Source organism: Palaemon carinicauda, unplaced genomic scaffold (genome assembly GCF_036898095.1).
Source record: "Palaemon carinicauda isolate YSFRI2023 unplaced genomic scaffold, ASM3689809v2 scaffold89, whole genome shotgun sequence".
In the NCBI taxonomy this organism is placed as follows: domain Eukaryota; kingdom Metazoa; phylum Arthropoda; class Malacostraca; order Decapoda; family Palaemonidae; genus Palaemon; species Palaemon carinicauda.
In genome coordinates this window covers 285,935-306,969 of record NW_027172192.1, presented here as the reverse complement: position 1 = coordinate 306,969, position 21,035 = coordinate 285,935, and the positions used below count along the sequence as shown (strand labels likewise).

The window sequence follows — 21,035 nt, the reverse complement described above, 5'->3', positions numbered from 1 at the left end:
TATATATTCACCGGCTAAGTTTAATATTTAAAAAAAACTAATACTGCTCGAAAATTAAATACATTTTGGTAGGGGCTTCTACACCCATAGACATGAGAGAATTATTACCTTACGCTTCATATATTTCTCAGTACAGTACTGGTTGGATATTACTGTCCAAAACGACGTTTATAACCTCGTGAGATCATTTTTTTACTATTACCAAAGTTATCCCAAAGGCCATTGTGTGTTCACTTGCATAAGCTCCTACATTACCTTTTCAAACACCATATAACTATCATAAATCAGTTAATAGTACATAACAATAGTTATAAAACTATGCCTAATTCAAAGGTTAAAACTCATTGTCTAATAGGCTTATCATTTAAGAAAAATGCTTCATACTATAAAACTCCAACATCCTTATATAAACCTTAATATATAGTGAGGAATACTGACATTTTATGATTACTCCCAAAAGAAAGGGAGGATCCTTCCAGTCTTCATGAATGCATGTATCATTTTCTAGAAGCCAGGAACTTTTCATGATTACTCGAGAACTAAAGATGAATCGAAGACAACGCAATACTCACCAAATTAGCTAGAGCTTTCGAGCTCGCGACAATTCCGGCGGAGAAAAAGAGAAACGACGGCAACAAAGATATGAAGCCGGGCTTGTCAAGATCCGTGGCCGATACGGAGAGGCATTTGTTGGAGAGCAGGACGCGCAGGAGAATCCCACCCACTAGCGTTTGCCATCCTTGGTAGATCGTTGGGTACGTGAAGTTTAGAACTGATAGGACGTACTGGAATGGAAAGAAATCGTACGTTAAGTTATCGAAGGTCGCAAGGAAGAAGGTCCTCGACATATAAACATTTGAAGATACAAATAAATACAAATGAAATCATAAATCGCACATATTGTATCAAAAGTTCATAATGACATATTGTAATTAAACAATATCATTCGAAGCAGTAAGCAAGACGACATATCGTCACCCTCATAAACTAACTGCCTAAGTCATTTTCTCCACTTGTTGGGAACTCAAAAAAAAAAACCTTCTCATTTCCTAATTCTTTATATCATTATCTTGAGCTTCAATTCACAAATTCTTAACAGAAGTATTTGCGAATTAAAAATGTTATTTTTATTAATAAAATAAATTTTTGAATATACTTACCCGATGATCATATAAGCTGTCAGCTCTGCTGCCCGACAGAAAAACCTAAGGACAAAATACGCCAGCGATCGCTATACAGGTGGGGGTGTACATCAACAGCGCCATCTGTCGAGCAGGTACTCAAGTACTTCATGTAAACACAGAACCAATTTTCTCCTCGGTCCACTGGGTCTCTTTAGTTTAATATATGATCACCGGGTAAGTATATTCAAAAATTTATTTTATTAATAAAAATAACATTTTTCAATATTAAACTTAGCCGGTGATCATATAAGCTGATTCACACCCAGGGGGGTGGGTAGAGACCAGCATTACTTGTTTACATTATTAAGAGCTAAGTATTATGTATTTCATTTTAGCAGTTATTCAAAATAACAAACATAAAATAAATAAGTACCTGGTAAGGAAGTCGACTTGAACAATTACTCTGCCTTTTTAAGTACGTCTTCCTTACTGAGCCTCGCGATCCTCATAGGATGCTGAGCGACTCCTAGGAGCTGAAGTATGAAGGGTTGCAACCCATACTAAAGGACCTCATCAAAACCTCTAATCTAGGCGCTTCTCAAGAAAAGAATTTGACCACCCGCCAAATCAACCAGGATGCGAAAGGCTTCTTAGCCTTCCGGACAACCCAAAAACAACAATAAAAAACATTTCAAGAGAAAGATTAAAAAAGGTTATGGAATTAGGGGAATGTAGTGGTTGAGCCCTCACCCACTACTGCACTCGCTGCTACGAATGGTCCCAGGGTGTAGCAGTTCTCGTAAAGAGACTGGACATCTTTAAGATAAAAAGACGCGAACACTGACTTGCTTCTCCAATAGGTTGCGTCCATTATACTCTGCAGAGATCTGTTTTGTTTGAAGGCCACTGAAGTTGCGACAGCTCTAACTTCATGTGTCCTTACCTTCAGCAAAGCATGGTCTTCCTCATTCAGATGGGAATGAGCTTTTCGTATCAACAGTCTAATATAATAGGAAACTGCATTCTTCGACATAGGTAAAGAAGGTTTCTTAATAGCACACCATAAAGCTTCTGACTGTCCTCGTAAAGGTTTAGTTCGTTTCAAATAGAACTTAAGAGCTCTAACAGGGCACAAGACTCTTTCTATTTCATTTCCAACCAAGTTAGAAAGGCTTGGAATATCGAACGATTTGGGCCAAGGACGAGAAGGTAGTTCGTTTTTGGCTAGAAAACCAAGCTGCAAAGAACATGTAGCCGTTTCAGATGAAAATCCGATGTTCCTGCTGAAGGCGTGTATCTCACTGACTCTTTTAGCTGTAGCTAAGCAGACGAGGAAAAGTGTCTTTAAAGTGAGATCTTTAAAGGAGGCTGATTGTAGTGGCTCGAACCTTTCTGACATAAGGAATCTTAGTACCACGTCTAAATTCCAACCTGGTGTGGCCAAACGACGCTCCTTCGAGGTCTCAAAAGACTTAAGGAGGTCCTGTAGATCTTTGTTGTTGGAAAGATCTAAGCCTCTGTGACAGAAGACTGCTGCCAACATGCTTCTGTAACCCTTGATCGTGGGAGCTGAAAGAGATCTTTCCTTCCTCAGGTATAAAAGGAAGTCAGCTATTTGAGTTACAGAGGTACTGGTTGAGGATACTGATACCGACTTGCACCAGCTTCGGAAGACTTCCCACTTCGACTGGTAGACTCTAAGAGTGGATGTCCTCCTTGCTCTAGCAATCGCCCTGGCTGCCTCCTTCGAAAAGCCTCTAGCTCTCGAGAGTCTTTCGATAGTCTGAAGGCAGTCAGACGAAGAGCGTGGAGGCTTGGGTGTACCTTTTTTACGTGTGGCTGACGTAGAAGGTCCACTCTTAGTGGAAGAGTTCTGGGAACGTCCACCAGCCATTGCAGTACCTCGGTGAACCATTCTCTCGCGGGCCAGAGGGGAGCAACCAACGTCAACCTTGTCCCTTCGTGAGAGGCGAACTTCTGCAGTACCTTGTTGACAATCTTGAACGGGGGGAATGCATAAAGGTCTAGATGGGACCAATCCAGTAGAAAGGCATCTATATGAACTGCTGCTGGGTCCGGGATCGGCGAGCAATAATTTGGGAGCCTCTTGGTCATTGAGGTTGCAAAGAGATCTATGGTAGGTTGGCCCCATGTGGCCCAAAGTCTCTTGCATACATTCTTGTGAAGGGTCCATTCTGTTGGGATGATTTGACCCTTCCGACTGAGGCGGTCCGCCATGACATTCATGTTGCCTTGAATGAACCTCGTTACTAGAGATAGATTTAGATCTCTTGACCAGGTGAGGAGGTCCCTTGCGATCTCGTACAGCTTCATAGAATGGGTCCCTCCTTGCTTGGAGATGTACGCCAAGGCCGTGGTGTTGTCGGAGTTCACCTCCACCACCTTGCCTAGAAGGAGGGACTTGAAGCTTTTCAAGGCCAGATGAACTGCCAGTAGCTCCTTGCAGTTGATATGTAACGCTCTTTGCTCCGAGTTCCAGGTGCCCGAGCATTCCCGACCGTCTAATGTCGCACCCCAGCCCGTGTCCGATGCGTCCGAGAAGAGAACGTGATTGGGGGTCTGAACAGTCAGGGGTAGACCCTCTCTGAGGTTGATGTTGTGCTTCCACCAGGTCAGTGATGACTTCATCTTCTCGGAAATAGGGATCGAGACCGCTTCTAGCGTCTTGTCCTTTCTCCAGTGAACAGCCAGGTGAAATTGAAGGGGACGGAGGTGCAGTCTCCCTAACGCAATGAACTGGTCCAGTGATGAAAGCGTCCCTATCAGACTCATCCACTGTCTGACTGAACATCGGTCCTTCATTAGCATGTTCTGGATGCATCCTTGGGCTTGACTTATTCTGGGGGCCGACGGAAAAGCCCGAAAAGCTTGACTGTGAATCTCCATCCCTAGGTACACTATAGTTTGGGATGGGACCAGTTGGGACTTTTCCATATTGACCAGGAGACCCAATTCCTTGGTCAGATCTAGAGTCCACTTTAGATTCTCCAGACAGCGACGACTGGACGAAGCTCTTAAAAGCCAGTCGTCCAAATAGAGGGAGGCTCTGATGTCTGCTAAATGTAGGAATTTGGCAATATTCCTCATCAGTTTCGTAAAGACAAGAGGCGCCGTGCTTAGGCCAAAGCACAGGGCTTGAAATTGGTAGACAACCTTCCCGTAAACGAACCTTAGAAAAGGTTGGGAATCTGGGTGGATGGGGACGTGAAAGTAAGCGTCCTTGAGGTCTAAAGAGACCATCCAGTCTTCCTTCCTGACCGCTGCTAGCACAGACTTTGTCGTCTCCATGGCGAACGTCTGCTTGGTGACAAAGACATTCAGAGCACTGACATCTAGCACCGGTCTCCACCCTCCTGTCTTCTTTACCACTAAGAAGAGACGGTTGTAGAAGCCCGGGGATTGATGGTCCCGGACTTTGACTACCGCTCCCTTTTCTAGTAAGAGAGACACCTCTTGCTTCAAAGCTAGTCTCTTGTCCTCCTCTCTGTACCTGGGAGAGAGGTCGATGGGAGTCGTTGCTAGAGGGGGCTTGCGCAAGAATGGGATCTTGTACCCTTCTCTGAGCAACTTCACAGATTGTGCATCTGCGCCCCTGTTCTCCCAGGACTGCCAGTAGTTCTTGAGTCTGGCTCCCACTGCTGTCTGAAGAAGGTGGCAGTCAAACTCTGCCTCTAAAGGACTTGGTACCTTTCTTCTTGCTCCCACGTTTCCCTTCGGCACGAGCACCTCCTCTGCTGGAGGCTCTGCCACGAAAGGGCGGAATGAATCTTGACGCTGGAGTATCCATCCTGGGTCTAGACACGGAAGGCAAAGGGGTGGCTTTGCGTGCAGATGACGCAACTAGGTCATGCGTGTCTTTTTGAATCAAGGAGGCAGCAATCTCCTTGATCAACTCCTCTGGGAAAAGGCACTTCGAGAGAGGAGCAAACATAAGCTCCGACTTCTGACATTGCGTTACTCCAGCTGACAAGAAGGAGCAAAGGTTTTCTCGTTTCTTGAGGACCCCGGAAACGAACGAAGCCGCAAGTTCACTGGAACCGTCCCGTATGGCCTTGTCCATGCAGGACATAATGAGCATGGAAGTTTCCTTGTCAGAAGGGGAGGTCTTCCTGCTCAACGCTTCCAAACACCAATCCAAAAAGTTAAACACTTCGAATGCTCTGAACACTCCTTTCATCAGATGATCTAAATCTGAAGGAGTCCAACAAATCTCGGAGCGTCTCATGGCCAGCCTGCGGGGAGAGTCTACTAGACTTGAGAAGTCGCCCTGGGCAGAGGCAGGAACTCCCAAGCCGAGAACTTCTCCCGTGGCATACCAGACGCTCGATCTGGAAGCGAGTTTGGCAGGGGGAAACAAGAAAGCTGTCTTCCCCAGGTGCTTTTTGGACTGCATCCAATCTCCCAACACCCTTAAAGCTCTCTTGGACGAGCTTCGTAAAGGCAGGCGCGGATGACTGCGTGCCTAAAGCGAACTCAGATGGAGGTGAGCGTGGGGCCGCAGAAACAAACTGATCGGGATACATATCCTTGAACAGTGCAAGCACTTTCCTAAAGTCTAAGGAGGGAGGCGTGGTCTTGGGTTCGTCGATGTCCGTGTGCGGGTCGTCAAGGTGTGCAGCGTCGTCATCATCAGAGAGTCCATCGTCTGAATGCTGAGGAGGAAGCGGCAAAGGAGTAGGCATTGGCTGGTCAGCTGAGTCCGGCAGCACGGGTGCATACGTGACTGCACTGGACGCAACGTCATGGAACTGTTGGTCAGTCTGTGAGCTGGCAACAACCATAGCTGCGCGGGGGCACAAAGCGTCTACTCCCGACTGTCTAGTCTGCTGTGGGCGAGTAGGGGTAACCACAGTGGGTTGCGGAGGTTGACGCACCGCGTCAAAACAAAACAACTTAGGTTGTTGTTGTTGTAACTCGCGGACGTCAACGGAGGGTTCCGTGCGTCGGCGAACGTCAACATGCGGCTGGCAGGGTACAGTGCGCATGGGTGGCGGGACTCTCACAGCTGGAGTGCGGGAGAAGGTAGCCTCAGCGTCAACTGGCCGCACAACCGTGGTTGGTTGTAGGCTAACGGGTGCAGCGTCAACCTTCTCCGCACGAAAGTCCTGCATTAAAGATGACAACTGGGTCTGCATGGTCTGCAGTAAAGCCCACTTAGGGTCTACAGTAGCAGGTGCGGCAACAGACGGTGTTACTGCCTGTTGCGGTACCGCTTTGCCTCTCTTAGGAGGTGTGCAGTCATCTGAAGACTGCAGCGAGTCCGAACTGACCCAGTGGCTACAACTGGGCCGTTGGACTTGCGCGGAAGGGACCTTGCGTTTGAGAGGTCGTGAGACCTTGGTCCATTGTTTCTTCCGAGAAACATCTTCCGCAGACGAGGAATAAACGGGCTCTCTCGTCTTCTTGTGGGTGGGGCGATCTTGGCAAGATACGTCCGAAACCACGGAGGGAACGTCTGTCCGCTGATTAAAGCCTGTCGAACCCTTTGGTCGTACGACATTGCTTCTCCCCTGGGCTTGGGAGCTTGCAAGAGGTCCCGGACTGGGAGGACGACAGGCACGAACAGACGCACCCTCAAGCGCAACACTAACACTTTTCACAACACTTCCACTCACTTTGTCACTACCCACTGCACTCTTACCCTTCAACTCCCTGACGTCTGCCATGAGTTGGTTACGGTCACACGCCAATGACTCGACTCTCTCACCCAGAGCCTGGATGGCACGCATCATATCTGCCATCGAAGGTTGTTGAGTGCTAGAAGGGGGATCAGGAGCAACCACCACAGGGGAAGGAATAGGTTGTGGGGCATGGGGAGAGGAAAAATCAACTGAGCGAGATGAACTCCTCCTGACTCTATCTCTCTCTAGCTTACGTGAATATTTCAGGAATTCGAGAAAATCGAATTTCGAAAGCCCAACGCATTCCTCACATCGATCTTCCAATTGACAGGTTTTACCCCGACAATTGGAACAAACAGTGTGCGGATCGATAGAGGCCTTCGGAAGACGCCTTGAGCAGTCCCTAGCACTACACTTTCTGTATTTAGGGACTTGAGAAGGGTCAGCCATCTTGAATTAGTCAAAAGGGGAATTCAAAATCTATCCAAGTCGTCAACAAATAATCCAAAATTCAATCAAAGAATGCAAGGAAGTATTGAAGATAACCTCTGCAAAGCGAAAGCTAATAACTAGAAATGAGTACTTCACCAAAATCTGTGAAAATCAATCCAGTAAGCAACAGCGTATTTAGTAGGTCTTGCCGGTGGCACGACAGAGAGAAAATTGGTTCTGTGTTTACATGAAGTACTTGAGTACCTGCTCGACAGATGGCGCTGTTGATGTACACCCCCACCTGTATAGCGATCGCTGGCGTATTTTGTCCTTAGGTTTTTCTGTCGGGCAGCAGAGCTGACAGCTTATATGATCACCGGCTAAGTTTAATATTGAAAATTTGTGAATTGAATCTCAAGACAATGATATAAAGAATTAGGAAATGAGAAGGTTTTTTTTTTTTGAGTTCCCAACAAGTGGAGAAAATGACTTAGGCAGTTAGTTTATGAGGGTGACGATATGCGATATGAAACGGGACTAATTGTTGACTTTTAACAGTTGAAATCTAAGGCGTGCGAGTTATGTGAAGTCGACCCTAGGACAAAATTTATCAAAATTTCACTTACAAACAGCTCCCTGGAACCTATTATTCAAGTTGAGAACTTTCTGTAACTGCTACCCTTTCGCCCCCAAAGGACGAACCGGTACGTTCTTGCAAAACACTGTTATGTACATGTTTTTGCATATTTTCTTTAACTTTATGAGAAACTTCAGGCACTTTACAAAAAAATGAGACCAACCTGACCTCTCTATGACAAAAATGAAGGCTGTTAGAGCAATTTCAAAAAAATATATAGCAAAATGTGCTCGAAATTTAACCTTACCTTGGGGGTAAATGGGTTAGTAAATCTACAGTACCATACATATTACCCCTCTATCATTTATAATGGAATAAGCATTCTAATTATAAAACACTATAAATTTTCAAGAAATCTGTATTCTTCCATACTAAACAAATCTGAGATCTTTAATAAGAGTATAACTTCTAGGGCTACCGACTTGGAGGTCAAGGAAGAGGTTCCATAGTAGGCAGGCAGTTAATTATCATAGCCAGGCCTTCTCCATCATGAGGCTCATTACACAGTATTCTAGAAGTTTTATTCCAGCTGTTACCAAGTTGTGGAATGATCTTCCTAATCGGGTAGTTGAGTCAATAGAACTTCAAAAGTTCAAAGTTGGAGCAAATGTTTTTATGTTGACCAGGCTGACATGAGTCTTTTTATTGTTTATATATGACATATCTGTTTTTGACATTGTTAATAGTTTATATAGGACATATCTGTTTTGACGCTGTTACTGTTTTTAGAATGATATATTGTTAATTTATTCTCATCATTTACTTATTTCCTTTCCTCACTAGGCTATTTTTCCCTCTTGAAGCCCTTGGGCTTATAGCATCTTGCTTTTCCAACTAGGGTTGTAAATTGGCTAGTAATAATAATAATTATAATAATAGTACTTATGTCTCTCACCTGGGGTGCTTGTTGTCAACGCTAGTGTTGCTGGATCGATTAGATGAGGCGATAGGGAATTTTTATTCCAGCACGATGTAATGTCTTCTGTTGATGGCGGAGTAACAGGTAACTGAGCATCGGAATCCTTAAAGAAGCTAGAGTCCGGGTCACGAGAAGTCAAAAGGCAAGGGCTCCTATCACTCGTCCAATTATGTGGAGTCTTGTGTCGGTGTCCTCCTTACACAAGGAGACCAATTGTGTGCAAACTGGAAGCATGAAGGTATGACATACAGGGACTGAGAACTAAAAGACTTAAAGTGTGGAGATCGAGTGCGTGGACCCTTTGCTATCAGAGACAAAGAATGAGATCTGTCACCTATCGATCATATCCGTGAAGGGGATCATGCACATGAAAGTTATCTGGGGGGTGGAGATGAACGTACTCGTGGTGGAGATTGTAGAGGTGATTGTGTACGTGTCGATGATTGTGTAGGTGGTTGGGCACATGGATACGATTGTGGAAGTGATAGTGCACATGGCGATGACCGCGAAGGTGAATGGGAGCGTGGATACGGTCATGGAGGTGAGCGTGGATACGATAGTGGAGGCGATTATGCAAAGAGCAATGATTGTGGAGACTATTGTGCACAGGACAAAGATCGTATGCTTGGAAGTGAATCTGCCCATGGAGGAGTTCTTGCGCGTAGAGCTCACTCGTATGGTAATCATGCTCATGTACAAGGGGATAATGGAGCTTGTGTGCGTGGATAATCGTCTAGTGGAGAAGGGTAAAAGATGAGAACCTTGATCTACCTTCTTCCTGCATGCTCATGGGGAAGGTTCTCAGGCGAGCATGAAGAGCGATCAGAAGTCTCTGCACCTCTAGGAGACCAGATCTTTTTGGGGCAGCTTTTGATGCGCATGTACATGGACACTAGTAGGCGTGCAGAGGGGAGGAATCCTCAGAAGACTGTGTACGCTCATTAGGAGCTTCTTGCTTTCTGCAGGAAAGCTCTGAATGAATATCGTGTTCATCATCAAAAGACATCAAGTTATGTCTTTTCAACTCAGTTGATGAATGATCCAGTGGAGTAAAAGGTTCCTCCGCAAGTTCCTTGGACCTTTGAGCTGAGGGAAGGACATCCTTCCTGCATCCTGAAGTAAGACCAACTCTCAAGAATGGATATGTCAGGACACCAAGGTCCTCACGCACAATGGCTGCGTTCGCAGTGCAACTATAGTGGTCACCAATTTTACACAAGCCAGCAAGAGCTGATGTCAGTCACTACTTGGAAGGAGTACCTTCCAAACTCAAAGAGCCATAATGATCTCAAAACATGGTCACCATGGTCAACATCTGGAAAGGAATTAAAGGACTGTTTCTGAGAAGCTAGTACACCAGTTTCTATAAAGGAAACAGGTTGTGCTTCCCCCTTAAAGAGCTTTTCTTGAAGTAAGATTAATACCGTGCACCACCAACAGAGGAGGCCGACTGGGAAGGATCCAAGGGCTGGGTACCAGGGGTTAGAGGAAGAGGTGCCACTAATTTCCTAAACTTTGAGGAAGCCCTAAAAGGAGACGAGTCGCGCTTAAACGTCTTCCTTCTAAGCTGTATGCCTGCCACTGGAAGTATAGCCACTCCTTACATTCCTCATAGGCAGAACCTTGTGAGAAATTATGGCCCCTGCAGGTTAGACACATGGAATGGAGATCAACTGATAATGTGCTCATAATTGTCCAGCAGCTACGATCGGTAACTCTAAGGCCGCTCTGCATGGCTACTTTTGGTTTCTCCATCGCTCATACACTTCACAGACTCTTTGAAAAGAAAACGCAGAAAAAGTTCATTCAGCCAAGTTTATTTACGATGCCGAGAGTACAGTACATCAATGAGTATCAGTAGCTGAAATCAAAGTGGCTACTTGGTAAGCCAACAGTAGAGTATGGCTTCCCTGCCACTTTGCTGAAATCATACTCCTATGATTTGTATTCACATAAGAACAAATGTTAATAATTACCCAAGACATTTTTTAATAACTAAAAATGAAACTTATTGGCTTCAAACTTTCATCAGTTCTCTTTAATATCTTCAACTCCACTTCCTTCAATTTTCACCTCTATGAAAAACTAGTTCCACGGATGAACTCTGCAGAAATCTAGGAATAAAAAGAGCTAATCTTCTTGAATTCCTTGGCATTAATAAGGACAGTGACTTACCTTATTGACAAATATTGTTGATCCAAATAATATAAGGTATATCAAGAAATCTATCGGTTGCTTGCTGGGTGTCATTGCTCTCTCGACTTGTTGACGAGAGAGAATCGGTTGCGTAAATAGTTACCAGTTGAGGAACTGCTGAACCCTGTGGAAATAAATTAAACAGTTTAACTATATATCTTCATCATTAATTTTCATATATTTATTGAAATTTACACTGATCATAAAATTGACTTCTGAGAAAAACTGAAAAATCTATTTGCTGTTCTGTCTAAAGTATAAAGATAGACACTTGGTAACACTTTGGTCTACAGGCTGTTACATTAATATGATAACAGGGTCAAGAGTTCATTTTCTTAGTGCCAAAAGCCTTCTGAATGTTATCCTGTCTTAACAAGACAGACTCCAGAGATAAAAAGTCCACATGTTTAAACTAAGGTTGAGACAAAAAACTTGGGATAACAGCAAGTGACAGATGTCATAGCTTTGCTCCAACTTTAGCAAGCAAGGAGAGACTAATCAGCCCACCTGCAAAAGTGAAGATCTCGGAGATATTATCTATTCCAGCGTCACATGGACAAATGAGGACCAAGATGGCCAGAATTGAAGTATCAATTCTAAAAGGGTTGCTTAATCAAGTGCCATGAGATTGCCTTATGCAACTTCCTCGAGACCACTCCACTTGCAAATGGGACCAAAATAATTCACGAAAAAGGATTCTCTAAATCAGCCTGTTGCTGTCTTGAAAGTTCAGGGTCCATAGTAGACTGAGAGGTTTCCCTACTAAAGCAGAGGTCAACAATACATGGCCAGTAGAAAGAAAAGTTGATATAGCACAATTAACTCTATCATCTACCCAAGACACAGTAACTGTTGAATCAGTCTTCTATAACTGGTTCTGGGCCAAGTTAAGAATGCACACAGTCAAGTTAATACTACAAATTATGAAAAATATCTTGGAATTTTACAGATATTGTGCTCTAATATTTTTCAGCAACAACAATATACGAAAACAGGAAGGCAATATTGTCAAAACTTAGTTAACCCTTTTACCCCCAGGCTATTTGGAACTTTCCAACCCTTAACCCCCAGGGGTTATTTTTTATTCAAGCACATTTTGTAGTATATATATTTTTTTTAATTGCTCTAACAGCCTTAATTTTCGTCGTAGAGAGGTCAGGTTGATCTCATTCTCTTGGAAAATGCCTGAAGTTTCTCAAAAAATTATAAAAAATATGCAAAAAAAAATGTAAATAGCAGTTTTTTGCAAGAACGTACCGGTACGTCCATGGGGGTAAAGGGATGAGTTTTGTGAAACGTAGCAGTACGTCCTTTGGGGGTAAAAGGGTTAATCATAATTCACTCAATTTAATAGTTTCATTTTTATACAGAATAGGTTGTAGGGTGAGAGCCAGCCCCCAAGGACATCAATTTAATCTTTGTTTGTTCCCTTCGACACTGGAAATTAACTTCATATCAGAACTTGAATACTCTATAACACTCGGAGCCTTTTTAGTTGGTTTGGAATGGACCAGGTATGAAATTTCAAAAGATAAGACTGAAAGCCACGTTTCAAAAGGGAAACAAACAAAAGAACACCATCTAACTATAGGTTCCCCACCTAACCTAACCTAGGATCCGTTTCCTTACCTAATTACCTACCTGGGGAGGGCCAACACCCCTGCGACCTTCTATTAGACTGCCGTATCCTTAGCTAACCATAAGACTGAGTCTGAACCCTATGTTTGTTTCTCAACCGGATTCACTCCTGGCAAAGTAACACATTCATATTTCGTAAATTGCACAACTATCTTCACATTATCGTATTTCAGACCAAGATGAACAATATTTTCTGCACAAAGAAAATCAATTTGACAAGTAATATGTTATTTTTATTAATAAAATAAATTTTTGAATATACTTACCCGATAATCATGTAGCTGTCAACTCCGTTGCCCGACAGAATTCTATGGAGGGATACGCCAGCTATCACAATACTAGAAGGGGGTGTATTTACCAGCGCCACCTGTGGCCAGGTACTCAAGTACTTCTTGTTGACACCTCCTCAATTATTCCTCGGTCCACTGGTTCTCTATGGGGAGGAAGGGAGGGTCGATTAAATCATGATTATCGGGTAAGTATATTCAAAAATTTATTTTATTAATAAAAATAACATTTTTCAATATTAAACTTACCCGATAATCATGTAGCTGATTCACACCCAGGGGGGTGGGTGAAAACCAGTGTACAAGATTAAAGGATAGCTAAGTATCCCATATTTCATATAATCAGTTATCCACAATAACAATGAAATAATAAGTACCTGGTAAGGAAGTCGACTTGAACCGTTACTCTACCTTTAATAAGATCGTCTTCCTTACTGAGCGCAGCGTTCCTCTTGGGAGGCTGAATCAACTCAAAGGTGCTAAAGTATACAGGGCTGCAACCCATACTAAAGGACCTCATCACAACCTTTAACCTTGGCGCTTCTCAAGAAAGAATTGACCACCCGCCAAATCAACAAGGATGTGGAAGGCTTCTTAGCCGACCGTACAACCCATAAAAAGTATTCAAGAGAAAGGTTAAAAAGTTATGGGATTATGGGAATGTAGTGGCTGAGCCCTCGCCTACTACTGCATTCGTTGCTACGAATAGACCCAGGGTGTAGCAGTACTCGTAAAGAGACTGGACATCTTTGAGATAGAATGATGCGAACACTGACTTGTTTCTCCAATAGGTTGCATCCATAACACTCTGCAGAGAACGGTTCTGTTTGAAGGCCACTGAAGTAGCCACAGCTCTCACTTCATGTGTCCTTACCTTCAGCAAAGCAAGGTCTTCTTCCTTCAGATGAGAATTTGCTTCTCTAATCAGAAGCCTGATGTAGTAAGAAACTGAGTTCTTAGACATTGGTAGAGAAGGCTTCTTGATAGCACACCATAAGGCTTCTGATTGTCCTCGTAATGGTTTTGACCTTTAGATAGTACTTAAGAGCTCTAACTGGGCAAAGTACTCTCTCCAGTTCGTTCCCCACCATGTTGGACAGGCTTGGGATCTCGAACGACTTAGGCCAAGGACGGGAAGGAAGCTCGTTTTTAGCCAAAAAACCGAGCTGTAAGGAACATGTAGCCGTTTCAGATGTGAAACCTATGTTCCTGCTGAAGGCGTGGATCTCACTTACTCTTTTACCTGTTGCTAAGCACACGAGGAAAAGAGTTTTTTAATGTGAGGTCCTTAAAAGAGGCTGATTGGAGCGGTTCAAATCCTGATGACATTAGGAACCTTAGGACCACGTCTAGATTCCAGCCTGGAGTGGACAACCGACGTTCCTTTGAGGTCTCAAAAGACCTAAGGAGGTCCTGTAGATCTTTGTTGGAGGAAAGATCCAAGCCTCTGTGGCGGAAAACCGCTGCCAACAAACTTCTGTAACCCTTGATCGTAGGAGCTGATAGGGAGCTTACGTTCCTTAGATGTAACAGGAAGTCAGCAATCTGGGTTACATTGGTACTGGTTGAGGAAAACTGCATTGGCCTTGCACCAGCTTCGGAAGACTTCCCATAAAGACTGATAGACTCTGAGAGTGGATGTCGTCCTTGCTCTGGCAATCGCTCTGGCTGCCTCCTTCGAAAAGCCTCTAGCTCTTGAGAGTCTTTCGATAGTCTGAAGGCAGTCAGACGAAGAGCGTGGAGGTTGGGTGTACCTTCTTTACGTGAGGTTGACGCAGAAGGTCCACTCTAGGAGGAAGAGTCCTGGGAACGTCGACCAGCCATTGCAGTACCTCAGTGAACCATTCTCTCGCGGGCCAGAGGGGAGCAACCAACGTCAGCCGTGTCCCTTTGTGAGAGGCGAACTTCTGAAGTACCCTGTTGACAATCTTGAACGGCGGGAATGCATACAGGTTGAGATGGGACCAATCCAGCAGAAAGGCATCCACGCGAACTGCTGCTGGGTCTGGAATCGGAGAACAATACAAGAGGAGCCTCTTGGTCATCGAGGTAGCGAATAGATCTATGGTTGGCTGACCCCACAGGGCCCAAAGTCTGCTGCAAACATTCTTGTGAAGGGTCCACTCTGTGGGGAAGACCTGACCCTTCCGGCTGAGGCGATCTGCCATGACATTCATATCGCCCTGAATGAGCCTCGTTACCAGCGTGAGCTTTCGATCTTTTGACCAAATGAGGAGGTCCCTTGCGATCTCGAACAACTTCCTCGAATGAGTCCCTCCCTGCTTGGAGATGTAAGCCAAGGCTGTGGTGTAGTCGGAGTTCACCTCCACCACCTTGTTAAGCTGGAGGGACTTGAAGTTTATCAAGGCCAAATGAACTGCCAACAACTCCTTGCAATAGATGTGAAGTGTCCTTTGCTCCTGATTCCATGTTCCCGAGCATTCCTGTCCGTCCAGTGTCGCACCCCAGCCCGTGTCCGATGCGTCCGAGAAGAGACGGTGGTCGGAGGACTGAACAGCCAATGGTAGACCTTCCTTGAGAAGAATGCTGTTCTTCCACCACGTTAGAGTAGACCTCATCTCTTCGGAAACAGGAACTGAGCCCGTCTCTAGCGTCATGTCCTTTATCCAGTGAGCAGCTAGATGATACTGAAGGGGGCGGAGGTGGAGTCTCCCTAACTCGATGAACAGGGCCAGCGATGAAAGTGTCCCTGTTAGACTCATCCACTGCCTGACTAAGCATCGGTTCCTTCTCAGCATGCTCTGGATGCATTCTAGGGCTTGGAAGATCCTTGGGGCCGACGGACAAGTCCGAAAAGCTCGACTCTGAAGATCCATACCCAAGGAGACAATGGTCTGGGATGGAACGAGCTGAGACTCCTCAAAATTGACCAGGAGGCCCAGTTCCTTGGTCAGATCCATAGTCCATTTGAAAATCTCCAGACAGCGACGACTTGAGGGAGCTCTTAAAAGCCAGTCGTCTGACGGAGCCGGACACAAGATCATGATACTGCTGCACAGTCTATAAACTGTCAATCATGGGCAAGCGAGGAAGTACAGTGACAACCCGAATCTGTCTAGACTGTCTGGGTCGTACAGACAACTCCTTAACGGGTTGCTGAGGTTGCCCACTGCGTCACAACAAGTCCCTTCTGTTGGTTGTTGAACGTCTTCCCCGTGACACATTGACTCCGTAAACAAAAAATCCTCTAACAAGGACTAAGCTTGGACTGCATGTCATGCAACACAGCTCAAGGTCTATGGGAGCAGGTGTGGTAACAGACGGGATTAGCGGCTGAAGTGTAACCATTACCTTCCCTGTAAGCATGTTATGCTTAAATAAAAGTCCATAAGAGGTTATGCAGCTAAAGGCTCCCTCCAAATGACAGAGTCCTCAAGGGAATATCAGAAGGAGGGAGAAAAGAACTTTCTCATCTACAGGGACCTTATCCTAGAAAAGCTAAGTTCTCTGAGTGAGGGTTCACTGGTGCAAAGCAGCAGACTAGAAGGCAACGTTATGAAACTGCTTGACAGTCTAGTGAGTTGGCAACAACCCAAGATGTGTTGAGAAGCATGCGGTAAGGTATGCAGAGCATGATGTATGCAGAGTATGCTGTATGCAGAGCATGCTGTATGTAGAGCATGTTGTATGCAGAGCATGCTGAATGCAGAGCATGCTGTATGCAGAGCATGTTGTATGCAGAGCATGCTGAATGCAGAGCATGCTGAATGCTGAGCATGAAGTAAGTAGAGCCTGCTGTAAGCAGAGCCTGCTGAAAGGAAAGCAGAGCGTGTGCATGGCGTTTAACATTTCTCAGAAATTCCATGACCAGTGCTAGAGTGCTTTATGCATGCTTGCATGGGGTTAAACCATGGTATGCTGAACAGCAGAGTCAGAACGAGCTGGAACAACAACAGAGGTTTCCTCAACTTGAGGGAAAACCTGAGGTTCAGACTGCATAGGCTGAACAACAGACGGAGCAGAAGGCAGGTGCAAGGGTGAAGGAGGTTGACTCCTAGCAAGAGTTGCACCCAAGGATTGCACCAGCTGAGCGGAGGACGGAGGCGGAGTAGTCCGTTCCTGTGCCTGAGAGATGAGTGGAGCATGAGAAGGTTGAGGCTGCGCAGAACAAGGTAAAGTTCTAGCAAGCTGAGGCTCCTGAGGCGCAAGTGCATGGTGTAGATGAGCTTGCCTAGATGAGGGTTGAACTCGGTGCAGCGCTGGTTGAGCAGACAGACTCACGGAGGGGAGAGGTTGTTGTACCCCAACCGAGAGTTGCACCACTGGTGGAGCAGCAAGGGGAGGAGGAGGAAGAGTGTAACTCTCCTGATCCCAAAGCAAGGGTTGCCTTAAAGAAGGCTGAGGCTGAACAACACTGTGAACAGCAAACTCCGAAAGTGGTTCAACATCGTACGCCTGGCAGATGGTGCTGCGACCAGGCGGAGCAGGTGCAGGCTGGGCGAGCACAGGCGGAGCAGGTGCAGGCTGGGCGAGCACAGGTGCAGCGAGAACAGGTGGAGGGAGTGCAGGAGGTGCAACACTCTCAGCCCGACACTCACGCATCAAGTCCGAAAGCTGTGCTTGCATGGACTGTAGTAGAGTCCACAACATCATACGCCTGGCAGATGGTACTGTGATCAGGCGGAGCGAGTGTAGGAGGAGGGAGTGTAGGCGGAGGCGGAGGAGCAACACTCTCAGCCCGACACTCACTCATCAAGTCCGAAAGCTGTGCTTGCATGGACTGTAGTAGAGTCCACAACATCGTACGCCTGGCAGATGGTACTGTGATCAGGCGGAGCGAGTGTAGGAGGAGGGAGTGTAGGCGGAGGCGGAGGAGCAACACTCTCAGCCCGACACTCACTCATCAAGTCCGAAAGCTGTGCTTGCATGGACTGTAGTAGAGTTCACAACATCGTACGCCTGGCAGATGGTGCTGCGACCAGGCGGAGCAGGTGCAGGCTGGGCGAGCACAGGCGGAGCAGGTGCAGGCTGGGCGAGCACAGGTGCAGCGAGAACAGGTGGAGGGAGTGCAACACTCTCAGCCCGACACTCACGCATCAAGACCGAAAGTTGTGACTGTATGGACTGCAGTAGAGTTAACTTGGGGTCGGCAGACACTAAGTTCTGCTGAGGTAAAGCCTTAACAGCAGAGATCTGTTGTGGCAGAACCTTACTCCTCTTAGTCGGAGTGTAATCAACTGATGACTGAGGAGAGTCAGAGCTAACCCAATGACTGCATTCGGGTTGTGAACTTTAACTTCGTACGTCTGGCATAGGTCTGGACTTAACGTTTAAGAAGTCTTGAGACCTGAGACCAGCGTTACTCTGCCTTTATTTTCTCCCCTAATCTCTTCTGCAGACGAGCAAAATAAGGGCTCAATCGTCTGCGGGTGGGAGTGACGGTCTCGGTAAGACACGCCCACAACCACCGAGAATACTTCTGTGCGCCGATCAAGGCCTGCTGAACCCTTATGCCCTTCGACATTGCTTCTCCCCTGGGCTTGGGAGCTTGCAAGAGGTCCCGGACTGGGAGGACGACTGGCGCGCACAAAAGTACCCTCACGCACTAATCACTTATCACTTTGATTTCTGTTTGCACTTATTTCACTGAACTCGAAACTTTAAGTGGTTTGTACCTGAAATACGCAATTCTATCCTTTCTCAAAGTTAGTAATTGCGAAAACAGAATTACAATGTAACAGAAAAATCTAATGAAAGATAAATCAGTGGTTGGAAAGAGACTAAACACTAGATCACTCTAGAAACGTTTAGTTTCTTCCCCTAAAGAGACTAGGGAGAAGAGCAAAAAAAAACGATAACGACGTTACTCGTACGCCTGGCAGGCTTGAATGAAACGTTTATCCTCTTTCTCCCTCCGTCTCTATCTCTCTCTCTCTCTCTCTCTCTTGACTTAGAACCTGAGAGAAGAGCCCAATCATATATATCGTTAAAACATATTATTGTTAAAGGAAAAAAACTGAAAAGTTCCTTTATTAGGATCAAAACCATTAAGTTAAGAAAGAATGAACAAAACGCTAGACACGGTTACTCTTACTGCAACGTGAAACCGTGAACATTCTTTCTCTATCGTAACGATAGAGTGCAAGTTGAACGTTCTGAACGTCAACAACTGCAGAGACAAAACAAAACGTTAGTTCAGCTTTGAAAACAGTACGAGACTGTCAAAGAAAATCTTTCAAACTCTGTGGTGGAAATAGCATAATATGTTAACAGGTAAAACCGAAATGACGGGCTCAAAGTTTATTAACTTCGGTAAAAGACCGCCTACTATTAGGAAGGTCGAATATAAACAAATATAAAAATTAATTTTAATGAGTTTATAATAAAAGGAAGTTAATCGAAGAGGCCTATAAGAGGCGGAGAGATATAAAATAAATCTATAACTTTTGTTAAGCAAAATTAAGAAAGAGAGTCTATACTCTCTTAGACACCAACACTTCCGTCTAAGGGAAGGGTCGGCCATTGAAAGGTGAACGAGAGTTCATACTCTCTCGTCACCAAAATTAATCAAATTAATTCCAAAAGCTAACTAAGCTAATATAGAAGTTTTCCAGTAAAGCGACAGCCGAAATCAAAGAGAAATACTTCACCAAAGTCGTGAAAATACTCCAAGAACATAAGCGTATCCCAGAACGTCTTGCCGGAAGCACGACAGAGGAATAATTGAGGAGGTGTCAACAAGAAGTACTTGAGTACCTGGCCACAGGTGGCGCTGGTAAATACACCCCCTTCTAGTATTGTGATAGCTGGCGTATCCCTCCATAGAATTCTGTCGGGCAACGGAGTTGACAGCTACATGATTATCGGGTAAGTTTAATATTGAAAAAGGAAAGTTTGTGTCCCAACCAACTACATACTGTACATCCCCAATATTTGACAGCTAAATAATCGTAGGCACTGACCAGATTAATTGCCAGTATTACCATTACTATATTATTAGCTAAATTACAACCCTAACTTGAAAAGCAGGATGCTATAAGCCCAAGGGCTCCAACAGTGGGAAAAAAAAGGACAGAGAGGAAAGTAAATAAGGAACTGAATAAACTACAAGAGAAGTAGTGAACAAATAAAATATTCTAAGAACAGTAACAAAAAATTACCTTGGGGTGTATGTACGACAGCGGCCACCTGTATGTATTATTATGTCTACCTTAGAATACAGCAGTGTAACGCCCCCATTAGGTAAGCATGTAAGGACACAGCTTGTAGGTTAGGTTAGATGGGAAGTTAAGGTTAGTTGATGTCCATTTTCAATAAATGCAAGAGGAACTGGCCGCTGATATACAAAGGCTCCAAATATTTTAAGATCAGTAACAAAAAACGTTGCTCCCACTGGGGTTCCCCTACTATGACCAGTAATGAGTTCATAATCAGGATGAAATTATTTAAATGTTTGATGAACTGGATATAGAAGTTCAAATTGCCAAAATTTTCATATACAAACGACACGATTTATTATTATTACTATTAATTTACGTATCCATAATATTACTACAGACACTATTTCAGCTTCCTACTGTAGCTTGTAGCATAAATGTATGAAAAACAAGTAAGCAATACAAAATAAATCATGCGTTTGGCATACAATGCATTAACTACATTACCTTGTCATAACATTACACAGATGACTCAAATTTCAACCGTAAGGCTACTTAGCCAGCCTAAGCTGACAAAACCCCAAATTAAACCGGCCGTTTCTCCTTTAATAAACCTCTAAATCATTACAGCGTAATTACATGCTTTAATACAATTAAATAACATTAATATACCTTTCTACATTAATGGCAGAGTAATCTATCCCGAGTTGTATTAGGTGGTTCCTATCCTCCGTGTTCTACCACGTCGACGTGAATAATAACAAACAGCTGTCACATTTGTTTACGTTAATGCGCAATGTTGACATGGGTGTTACGGTAAATTTTCTTATTTTCAGTTTTTTATTATATTTATAGATTATATAAGTCCTTTATACTAATATAAAATAGTAATATATAAATTATATTTATAATTTTTTATATTTAAATACAAATATAATTAAAAAAATTACTTATAATACAGCAATGTTGACATGGGTGTTACGGTGAAATTTTCTTATTTTCAGTTTTTTATTATATTTATAGATTATATAAGTCCCTTATA

At 44.4% G+C, this 21,035-nt stretch overlaps 1 protein-coding gene across 1 annotated transcript in view; it reads right to left on the bottom strand.

Annotated features, from left to right (window-relative positions):
* Positions 1 to 20,788, bottom strand: part of LOC137637622 (UDP-N-acetylglucosamine transporter TMEM241-like) — a 35,395-nt gene extending 14,607 nt beyond the window's left edge. Inside the window, exons 1-3 of the mRNA XM_068369774.1 lie at positions 20,666 to 20,788; positions 10,930 to 11,074; positions 573 to 785 (exon numbers count right to left, since the gene is read on the bottom strand). Of these exons, the coding sequence (XP_068225875.1) occupies positions 573 to 785; positions 10,930 to 11,004 (288 nt within the window). The 5' untranslated portion in view covers positions 11,005 to 11,074; positions 20,666 to 20,788. The remainder of the gene's footprint in view (positions 1 to 572; positions 786 to 10,929; positions 11,075 to 20,665) is intronic.
* Between the last annotated feature and the right edge of the window lie 247 nt (positions 20,789 to 21,035).